This window comes from Culex quinquefasciatus, chromosome 3 (assembly GCF_015732765.1).
Source record: "Culex quinquefasciatus strain JHB chromosome 3, VPISU_Cqui_1.0_pri_paternal, whole genome shotgun sequence".
Classification (NCBI taxonomy): domain Eukaryota; kingdom Metazoa; phylum Arthropoda; class Insecta; order Diptera; family Culicidae; genus Culex; species Culex quinquefasciatus.
This window is the reverse complement of record NC_051863.1, coordinates 133,303,214-133,315,237: the sequence shown is the minus strand read 5'-3', so window position 1 is coordinate 133,315,237 and position 12,024 is coordinate 133,303,214. Positions and strand designations below refer to the sequence as shown.

Below are 12,024 nucleotides of genomic sequence, written 5' to 3'. Positions count from 1 at the left end.
AAGTTTTTCGCAAGAAGGCTTTTTACCTTAAGCTTGAAATAAAAAAAAAAACATTATAGTTCCTCTTAATTCAGACTACTAACTGTACGGATTTCCTTTCCCTTTGCCTTTGCCCAGGTTTCAATCTACCAGATTATTGCTTTTTGTAGAATTTTATTAAAACTGTTTTAAGTCTAAGGTTGAAATCTTAGAAAAAATAAAATAATTTGTAAACCATTTTAAATATAACAAAAATATTATGCAGCGTTGAATTGACTCCGACTAAAATAATCAAATTTGTCAGGAAAGTTTCAGTTTATAGAAAAAAGCTTTTAAAAAGTGTTATCATTATACTATCAAGTTTCAGTGTTCCTTCAAAGGTTAATCATGACCGTGGGAAGACTCCCTGCTGTGACATAGCTGCGCTGCCACTATATTTACATTTTCGCGATTTCCACGAAATCTCCCCGCAGGAGGGCTCCCCCAATCAGGTTTAAAGGTCCCTACCTGGGTGAGTTTTATTTATTTTTTCGTTGAAATTAACCCAGGTCTCCCAGGACATCTGATACGTGTGACACACCTTCTGGTCGTGTGTGTTTTGCGATCTTCATCGGTCGAAAAGCAGATCGTAAAAAATCGACCATAAATTTAAACTTAACGCTGTGTGTATGTCACCAAAGTCTCACGAGACTTATGGAAAATGACATAATTTACGCGACTTCGGCCAAACTGCTGCCGGTTGGATCCTCTGAGACTGCCGCCGCCGCCAAACTATTTATCACCGCCGTGCGAAATAGCAACACTGTAAATCACGAAAAACCGCTCACATTTTGCGCGTTTTAAAATCTTTTTGACAGTTTTTTAAATAAGCCGCTTGTTAGAATTAATTGCTTCGGCGGTGGGTTCACACGCGGAGTGTGACTCTAAAGAAAAATGCTGTTTTACACCATGTTTATCCCACACACGTGCCACCACACACTCGCCGGCGAAATAAAAATTTCCACTAATAATTTATTTATTTTTATTCTCAACTCTTTCAGATGTGTTCCCGCAACTTTGCGCTCTCGCTGGCACTGATAATCGCACTGGTACCACTGGCCGCCGTCGCGTTACCCCACCACAGTGTTGCCAAGCGGAGCTCCTTCTTCGAGATCGACTGCAAGGGACAGTTCAACAAGCAGATCTTCTACCGGCTGGATCGGATATGCGAAGACTGCTACTCGTTGTTCCGCGAGCCGCAGATTCTGTCCTTCTGCAAGTGAGTTTCCACTAAGTTTGGTTCCAAAAATACTTTGTGGGATTTGGGATCATTACTAACAACATTCTTCAGGCAGCTTAGTAAAATATAACGAATTTGAAGTAGATGCAAATTTGAACCACCATGCGTTTCCATGAAATAAAAAACATGTCTTGTTAAGTGTCTTTCAGGTAAGCTTGTGTCTTTTTCATAGTTTATCAGATTGTGAATTGTTGTCACTTTTCGTGCAAATATGTAAGTTTATATTTCTAACCCAAAATGATTTTACAGTAAGTTATTTTGAAAATGATTCTTATATTGTAGATCAGGCTATCTCCAGCAACAGGGAAATTTTAATATTTAATAAAGTTTAGACAAGATTTTAGTCAATTTAAGCTGTTAATCTGACATGCAATTTTTTTAAATTGGAATCTGCATCCAAAATGTTTGCTAAAAATCTTGAGAACGGGTTGAATAATAAAATAAAGCTTAAATGCACTAAGAAACTATTTAATTACTAAATATTTCATATTTCACGGCATTTCACGCTTTTATCAAATTTCACGGCCATGGGCAAATTTCACGGATTACGTGGCTTCCGTGAAATCGCGAAAAATCACTAGCCCCACTGATTAAGAATATGTTCGATTCAAAATGTTCTATCGGTGAAAATTGCGTTTTTTCATAAAAAAATCTACGACCTCCTTTTAGTCCAATTTGAGTTACAATAATAAATGCATTTTCTCAATGAGCTCAATTTGGTGCATTTTATGTTTTATATAATTTGATTTGGCTGTGTCAAGTCAAGTCTCCTTACAATTTTTGCAACTATCCATATAAAAATGGTACGTGAACCTGTTTTTTAGGGAATTTTCTGAACGATTTGGTATTTTCGGAAAAGTTTACTATCAAAAAAATAGATCACCGGACAAAAAAAAATTAATATTGAATTTTCAGCTCTTTTGAAATTTCAGTCTTAATTTAATTATTTTTTTTCGATGAGAACACAAAATTTTAAAAATATTTAATTTTTTATCATTGAAAATTGGAGTTACTGAGATGTTGGTATTAAAAGTGTAATAGGGGCTGTTGGAGTGTGGCTTTGAAAACATTAATTTTCCTGTTTTTTTCTATTGTTAACAGTATCTCAGTAACCAGAGGTTCAATCTTCAATATTTCTTATGCAAAAAAATTAAGAAAAATATTTTTTTTTAAATAACAAGCCATACTTTCAACATTTGCATGGAAAAAGTGTTTTAAAATGCATTTTACACTAGACAGTTGTTTTGCAATCATTAGTTTAAAAAAATGTAAAATTTGACGAAAACAAAAATTTTAGCAAAAAAAACTTTTTGCGATAATAGACATCGAAAATTTTCATAAATTCAATCCAAACATGCTGAAAATGATTCTAAACGCAGAGGCATGCTTTTAAATTGATTTCAACTGATTGCACTGAAAAAATATGTTTTGCCACTTGATTTTTCCGGCCAACTTTGAAGGGTGAGGAGGGGGGTTCCAGATTAATGGAAAAATTGCAAATTGTTAGTTAGGTTAGGTTTCTGTCCCCGAAAAAAACTCAAAAGTAAAAAAATACTGGTTTTGGAAAATAGTTTCTATGATTTTATTTTATTGAACACTTTTTTTCTTGTGCCTGTTTTTTTCTGAATAGTCCTCATCAATACCTACAACTTTGCCGAAGACACCAAATCCTTCAAAATACAGATTTTCGATTTTTTTTTGTTATTTAATTTTATTGTACTAAAAAAAAAAACGAAGTTGACTTTATAGCTGTCGGCCACCATTGCTAGTACCAACCACTAGTGTCTTCCTTTTTATCTACAAGGACTTCGCCGCCCTGGGCTCCTAAGTGTATGAAAGTATGGCACGGAGCGACGGCGCCGAATACCCATATTTACACAAAGAATTTTAGAGCGCCCGCCGCGGGATTCGAACCGGCGACCTCTGGGTTGTGAGTCCAGTGCGCGGTCCGATTGATCCACACGTTACTAACAGTTGCCAAAATTTTCCCAAAAAAAATGAGCCTAATAAAAAACTACAAATAAAATCAATTTCCGGAACCGGCCAGTATTGATTCAATAATTCATCACCGCCATTTGGCCGCAATTTTTAATTTAAAATTTCCAAATCTCTTTAAAGTTTTATGGGATCATATTTGAGCCATCAATTCGTTTATCCGAAGTGATTTTTCTCTCAAGGACTTTGGATAATCGAGTCTGGACTGCAAAATGAAACTGATTTGTGTATTTAAATTTGGACTTTTTTTAACCCTCTATGGTCCAAATTTTTTTTTCGAAAATTTGTATTTTTCCCGTGTTCAGGAGGTCATTTTGAGCAACTTTTGTTCTGCGAAAAACTTTACTTCTCTTGTGTTACGCGCCGAAGCGCTTAACGCACCTCCTGATCAGTCAATGCAGTTGTCACCTGCATTCGACTGTCAATCTGACTTGAGCGCTGGACCAAAAGTCATCCGAATTGGTTAAGAAGCAGAAGTGAAATCCATGTGTGCTGCTTCACAGCGATATTATCTTTAAAATTTACTAATTTCTTTAATTTTCTGTTCTCAGAACGGTAATTTATTCAGTGCAACCACTTGGGGTTAAAATCTAATGAATTTTGCACTTTTTTCCTCAATTAGCTTTATGTGAAATTACATAACCTAAAACCCGTTGAACCATGAGAGATGATCATGAGTTCAGCCAAACCAAGCTCGACCGGATTTGCCGATTGGCCACTGAATTGCATTAGGGAGCAAAAACGTAAGTTCGTTTTTTCCATTTAGAAGGCTATTTTTTAAACAATATATGTATTTTACCGCTGCAGGAATTTATTAATCTACCAAATATACTGACTAAGACATGCAAACAGCTTTGTTTTAATGTCCCCGGACTGTGATTAATAAACCGGATGAATCCTCCCGTTGGCCACAGCCAACATCTTGTTTTATGTTTTTCTTGTTTCATTTTTAGTATTTTAATTTGCATCTTGTTTAGTTTATGTTTGTTTTTGGTAGTATTTGGCCTACTCTACCACCTCCTATCATTACATTTTGCCTATCTAATTTTTTCATGTTTTTACAGTAACTTTTTTCAATTTTTTGCCTGTTTTTCACATTTTCTGCTATAAAGTGGAACCATTATCATTTAAATTGTAAATAAATGCGTAGAGGCATAGTCTGGGGCACTAGAAAAATTACTGCATACTTCTTTTTACTTGAAATATAGGAAATGTTATCAAAAAACACAGCCAAAGTTGACCCCTAAAAAAATACATTTTTTAAAACATTGGCAAAGTCACATAAAACAAGTCAAACTTCCAACCCTAAAATTTTCCAAAATTTTAAAAGTTTCTCTTTCCAATGCTTCTTGAAGATCAAAAATTGGTTGAAAAATGGATTTTTGGCGATTTTTTAAATCGAAGCCCGTCTAGAGGCGGGGTTGGGTTGTAGAGGGTTAAATTTATTTGCAATATTCTTTGCGGAATGATTTCGTAATGATTTAGTTTTCTCAGTATCTACATTGTTGAAAATCATCTTGAATGTATTTTTTACTGGAAATAAAACATATTGACATATTGCTTGCATTTTCAATTGATTTTGTTGCATTTTGTTGTTCTTCTTCTTTTTTTTTAATTTTAATCAAACATTTTAGGTAAATGAAAAGCTATGCAAGTTAATGAATTATATTTTTGATAAGATCCAAGATTTTTAAAATCACAAATTGCTCATTAAGGAAAATATGGCAATGTGTTGTGATTTGAAGCTAAAAAAGGTGCAGGTGGTTATGTTCTACATGACCAATATGACAAAGAACTTTGTACAAAACTCCTAAAAAATATTCTATTTTATTTTATATTTTTAAAACATTGCCTATGTATTTAATCCTAAATAATTTATTCCTATAAAATGTTTTCAATCTTTGGCACCTCTGTGGAAATAAATTGCCAAAACAAGTATGGTTCGGAAAATGTCCAATCAAAATGGTAATTTTCATGTCCAGTATCAAAAACCATGAATTTTGATACCCATATTGCCCCAAGTCGTATGGTTCGATTAATGTCCCCCGGTAGAACCTTCCCGAGGGCACTGGCCACTCCGGGTGTGGCCAATCCAGTCCAGGCCATTTTCATTATCAGTTTCAAAAACCATGAATTTTGATACCCATATTGGCCCAAGTCGTATGGTTCGATTAATGTCCCCCCGGTAGAACCTTCCCGAGGGCACTGGCCACTCCGGGTGTGGCCAATCCAGTCAAAATGGCCATTTTCATTACCAGTTTCAAAAACCATGAATTTTGATACCCATATTGCCCCAAGTCGTATGGTTCGATTAATGTCCCCCCGGTAGAACCTTCCCGAGGGCACTGGCCACTCCGGGTGTGGCCAATCCAGTCAAAATGGCCATTTTCATTATCAGTTTCAAAAACCATGAATTTTGATACCCATATTGCCCCAAGTCGTATGGTTCGATTAATGTCCCCCCGGTAGAACCTTCCCGAGGGCACTGGCCACTCCGGGTGTGGCCAATCCAGTCAAAATGGCCATTTTCATTATCAGTTTCAAAAACCATGAATTTTGATACCTATATTGCCCCAAGTCGTATGGTTCGATTAATGTCCCCCCGGTAGAACCTTCCCGAGGGCACTGGCCACTCCGGGTGTGGCCAATCCAGTCAAAATGGCCATTTTCATTATCAGTTTCAAAAACCATGAATTTTGATACCTATATTGCCCCAAGTCGTATGGTTCGATTAATGTCCCCCCGGTAGAACCTTCCCGAGGGCACTGGCCACTCCGGGTGTGGCCAATCCAGTCAAAATGGCCATTTTCATTATCAGTTTAAAAAAAATGAATTTTGATACCCATATTGCCCCAAGTCGTATGGTTCGATTAATGTCCCCCGGTAGAACCTTCCCGAGGGCACTGGCCACTCCGGGTGTGGCCAATCCAGTCAAAATGGCCATTTTCATTATCAGTTTCAAAAACCATGAATTTTGATACCTATATTGCCCCAAGTCGTATGGTTCGATTAATGTCCCCCCGGTAGAACCTTCCCGAGGGCACTGGCCACTCCGGGTGTGGCCAATCCAGTCCAGGCCATTTTCATTATCAGTTTCAAAAACCATGAATTTTGATACCCATATTGGCCCAAGTCGTATGGTTCGATTAATGTCCCCCGGTAGAACCTTCCCGAGGGCACTGGCCACTCCGGGTGTGGCCAATCCAGTCAAAATGGCCATTTTCATTATCAGTTTCAAAAACCATGAATTTTGATACCCATATTGGCCCAAGTCGTATGGTTCGATTAATGTCCCCCCGGTAGAACCTTCCCGAGGGCACTGGCCACTCCGGGTGTGGCCAATCCAGTCAAAATGGCCATTTTCATTATCAGTTTCAAAACCATGAATTTTGATACCCATATTGCCCCAAGTCGTATGGTTCGATTAATGTCCCCCGGTAGAACCTTCCTGAGGGCACTGGCCACTCCGGGTGTGGCCAATCCAGTCAAAATGGCCATTTTCATTATCAGTTTCAAAAACCATGAATTTTGATACCTATATTGCCCCAAGTCGTATGGTTCGATTAATGTCCCCCCGGTAGAACCTTCCCGAGGGCACTGGCCACTCCGGGTGTGGCCAATCCAGTCAAAATGGCCATTTTCATTATCAGTTTCAAAAACCATGAATTTTGATACCTATATTGCCCCAAGTCGTATGGTTCGATTAATGTCCCCCCGGTAGAACCTTCCCGAGGGCACTGGCCACTCCGGGTGTGGCCAATCCAGTCAAAATGGCCATTTTCATTATCAGTTTCAAAAACCATGAATTTTGATACCCATATTGCCCCAAGTCGTATGGTTCGATTAATGTCCCCCCGGTAGAACCTTCCCGAGGGCACTGGCCACTCCGGGTGTGGCCAATCCAGTCAAAATGGCCATTTTCATTATCAGTTTCAAAAACCATGAATTTTGATACCTATATTGCCCCAAGTCGTATGGTTCGATTAATGTCCCCCCGGTAGAACCTTCCCGAGGGCACTGGCCACTCCGGGTGTGGCCAATCCAGTCCAGGCCATTTTCATTATCAGTTTCAAAAACCATGAATTTTGATACCCATATTGGCCCAAGTCGTATGGTTCGATTAATGTCCCCCCGGTAGAACCTTCCCGAGGGCACTGGCCACTCCGGGTGTGGCCAATCCAGTCAAAATGGCCATTTTCATTATCAGTTTCAAAAACCATGAATTTTGATACCTATATTGCCCCAAGTCGTATGGTTCGATTAATGTCCCCCCGGTAGAACCTTCCCGAGGGCACTGGCCACTCCGGGTGTGGCCAATCCAGTCCAGGCCATTTTCATTATCAGTTTCAAAAACCATGAATTTTGATACCCATATTGGCCCAAGTCGTATGGTTCGATTAATGTCCCCCCGGTAGAACCTTCCCGAGGGCACTGGCCACTCCGGGTGTGGCCAATCCAGTCAAAATGGCCATTTTCATTATCAGTTTCAAAAACCATGAATTTTGATACCTATATTGCCCCAAGTCGTATGGTTCGATTAATGTCCCCCCGGTAGAACCTTCCCGAGGGCACTGGCCACTCCGGGTGTGGCCAATCCAGTCCAGGCCATTTTCATTATCAGTTTCAAAAACCATGAATTTTGATACCCATATTGGCCCAAGTCGTATGGTTCGATTAATGTCCCCCGGTAGAACCTTCCCGAGGGCACTGGCCACTCCGGGTGTGGCCAATCCAGTCAAAATGGCCATTTTCATTATCAGTTTCAAAAACCATGAATTTTGATACCCATATTGCCCCAAGTCGTATGGTTCGATTAATGTCCCCCCGGTAGAACCTTCCCGAGGGCACTGGCCACTCCGGGTGTGGCCAATCCAGTCAAAATGGCCATTTTCATTATCAGTTTCAAAAACCATGAATTTTGATACCTATATTGCCCCAAGTCGTATGGTTCGATTAATGTCCCCCCGGTAGAACCTTCCCGAGGGCACTGGCCACTCCGGGTGTGGCCAATCCAGTCAAAATGGCCATTTTCATTATCAGTTTCAAAAACCATGAATTTTGATACCCATATTGCCCCAAGTCGTATGGTTCGATTAATGTCCCCCGGTAGAACCTTCCCGAGGGCACTGGCCACTCCGGGTGTGGCCAATCCAGTCAAAATGGCCATTTTCATTATCAGTTTCAAAAACCATGAATTTTGATACCTATATTGCCCCAAGTCGTATGGTTCGATTAATGTCCCCCGGTAGAACCTTCCCGAGGGCACTGGCCACTCCGGGTGTGGCCAATCCAGTCCAGGCCATTTTCATTATCAGTTTCAAAAACCATGAATTTTGATACCCATATTGGCCCAAGTCGTATGGTTCGATTAATGTCCCCCGGTAGAACCTTCCCGAGGGCACTGGCCACTCCGGGTGTGGCCAATCCAGTCCAGGCCATTTTCATTATCAGTTTCAAAAACCATGAATTTTGATACCCATATTGCCCCAAGTCGTATGGTTCGATTAATGTCCCCCCGGTAGAACCTTCCCGAGGGCACTGGCCACCGGGTGTGGCCAATCCAGTCAAAATGGCCATTTTCATTATCAGTTTCAAAACCATGAATTTTGATACCTATATTGCCCCAAGTCGTATGGTTCGATTAATGTCCCCCGGTAGAACCTTCCCGAGGGCACTGGCCACTCCGGGTGTGGCCAATCCAGTCCAGGCCATTTTCATTATCAGTTTCAAAAACCATGAATTTTGATACCCATATTGGCCCAAGTCGTATGGTTCGATTAATGTCCCCCCGGTAGAACCTTCCCGAGGGCACTGGCCACTCCGGGTGTGGCCAATCCAGTCAAAATGGCCATTTTCATTATCAGTTTCAAAAACCATGAATTTTGATACCCATATTGGCCCAAGTCGTATGGTTCGATTAATGTCCCCCGGTAGAACCTTCCCGAGGGCACTGGCCACTCCGGGTGTGGCCAATCCAGTCAAAATGGCCATTTTCATTATCAGTTTCAAAACCATGAATTTTGATACCCATATTGCCCCAAGTCGTATGGTTCGATTAATGTCCCCCGGTAGAACCTTCCCGAGGGCACTGGCCACTCCGGGTGTGGCCAATCCAGTCAAAATGGCCATTTTCATTATCAGTTTCAAAAACCATGAATTTTGATACCTATATTGCCCCAAGTCGTATGGTTCGATTAATGTCCCCCGGTAGAACCTTCCCGAGGGCACTGGCCACTCCGGGTGTGGCCAATCCAGTCAAAATGGCCATTTTCATTATCAGTTTCAAAAACCATGAATTTTGATACCTATATTGCCCCAAGTCGTATGGTTCGATTAATGTCCCCCCGGTAGAACCTTCCCGAGGGCACTGGCCACTCCGGGTGTGGCCAATCCAGTCAAAATGGCCATTTTCATTATCAGTTTCAAAAACCATGAATTTTGATACCCATATTGCCCCAAGTCGTATGGTTCGATTAATGTCCCCCGGTAGAACCTTCCCGAGGGCACTGGCCACTCCGGGTGTGGCCAATCCAGTCAAAATGGCCATTTTCATTATCAGTTTCAAAAACCATGAATTTTGATACCTATATTGCCCCAAGTCGTATGGTTCGATTAATGTCCCCCGGTAGAACCTTCCCGAGGGCACTGGCCACTCCGGGTGTGGCCAATCCAGTCAGGCCATTTTCATTATCAGTTTCAAAACCATGAATTTTGATACCCATATTGGCCCAAGTCGTATGGTTCGATTAATGTCCCCCCGGTAGAACCTTCCCGAGGGCACTGGCCACTCCGGGTGTGGCCAATCCAGTCAAAATGGCCATTTTCATTATCAGTTTCAAAAACCATGAATTTTGATACCCATATTGCCCCAAGTCGTATGGTTCGATTAATGTCCCCCGGTAGAACCTTCCCGAGGGCACTGGCCACTCCGGGTGTGGCCAATCCAGTCAAAATGGCCATTTTCATTATCAGTTTCAAAAACCATGAATTTTGATACCTATATTGCCCCAAGTCGTATGGTTCGATTAATGTCCCCCCGGTAGAACCTTCCCGAGGGCACTGGCCACTCCGGGTGTGGCCAATCCAGTCAAAATGGCCATTTTCATTATCAGTTTCAAAAACCATGAATTTTGATACCTATATTGCCCCAAGTCGTATGGTTCGATTAATGTCCCCCCGGTAGAACCTTCCCGAGGGCACTGGCCACTCCGGGTGTGGCCAATCCAGTCAAAATGGCCATTTTCATTATCAGTTTCAAAAACCATGAATTTTGATACCCATATTGCCCCAAGTCGTATGGTTCGATTAATGTCCCCCCGGTAGAACCTTCCCGAGGGCACTGGCCACTCCGGGTGTGGCCAATCCAGTCAAAATGGCCATTTTCATTATCAGTTTCAAAAACCATGAATTTTGATACCTATATTGCCCCAAGTCGTATGGTTCGATTAATGTCCCCCCGGTAGAACCTTCCCGAGGGCACTGGCCACTCCGGGTGTGGCCAATCCAGTCCAGGCCATTTTCATTATCAGTTTCAAAAACCATGAATTTTGATACCCATATTGGCCCAAGTCGTATGGTTCGATTAATGTCCCCCGGTAGAACCTTCCCGAGGGCACTGGCCACTCCGGGTGTGGCCAATCCAGTCAAAATGGCCATTTTCATTATCAGTTTCAAAAACCATGAATTTTGATACCCATATTGCCCCAAGTCGTATGGTTCGATTAATGTCCCCCGGTAGAACCTTCCCGAGGGCACTGGCCACTCCGGGTGTGGCCAATCCAGTCAAAATGGCCATTTTCATTATCAGTTTCAAAAACCATGAATTTTGATACCCATATTGCCCCAAGTCGTATGGTTCGATTAATGTCCCCCGGTAGAACCTTCCCGAGGGCACTGGCCACTCCGGGTGTGGCCAATCCAGTCCAGGCCATTTTCATTATCAGTTTCAAAAACCATGAATTTTGATACCCATATTGGCCCAAGTCGTATGGTTCGATTAATGTCCCCCCGGTAGAACCTTCCCGAGGGCACTGGCCACTCCGGGTGTGGCCAATCCAGTCAAAATGGCCATTTTCATTATCAGTTTCAAAAACCATGAATTTTGATACCCATATTGCCCCAAGTCGTATGGTTCGATTAATGTCCCCCCGGTAGAACCTTCCCGAGGGCACTGGCCACTCCGGGTGTGGCCAATCCAGTCAAAATGGCCATTTTCATTATCAGTTTCAAAACCATGAATTTTGATACCCATATTGGCCCAAGTCGTATGGTTCGATTAATGTCCCCCGGTAGAACCTTCCCGAGGGCACTGGCCACTCCGGGTGTGGCCAATCCAGTCAAAATGGCCATTTTCATTATCAGTTTCAAAAACCATGAATTTTGATACCCATATTGCCCCAAGTCGTATGGTTCGATTAATGTCCCCCGGTAGAACCTTCCCGAGGGCACTGGCCACTCCGGGTGTGGCCAATCCAGTCAAAATGGCCATTTTCATTATCAGTTTCAAAAACCATGAATTTTGATACCCATATTGGCCCAAGTCGTATGGTTCGATTAATGTCCCCCCGGTAGAACCTTCCCGAGGGCACTGGCCACTCCGGGTGTGGCCAATCCAGTCCAGGCCATTTTCATTATCAGTTTCAAAACCATGAATTTTGATACCCATATTGGCCCAAGTCGTATGGTTCGATTAATGTCCCCCGGTAGAACCTTCCCGAGGGCACTGGCCACTCCGGGTGTGGCCAATCCAGTCAAAATGGCCATTTTCATTA

General features: G+C 41.9%; 1 protein-coding gene across 1 annotated transcript in view; it reads left to right on the top strand.

The window, feature by feature from the left end:
* Positions 1 to 12,024, top strand: part of LOC6035469 (ion transport peptide) — a 67,203-nt gene that overhangs the window by 22,883 nt on the left and 32,296 nt on the right. The window contains exon 2 of the mRNA XM_038262408.1: positions 1,020 to 1,237. Coding sequence (XP_038118336.1) covers positions 1,020 to 1,237 — 218 coding nt within the window. The remainder of the gene's footprint in view (positions 1 to 1,019; positions 1,238 to 12,024) is intronic.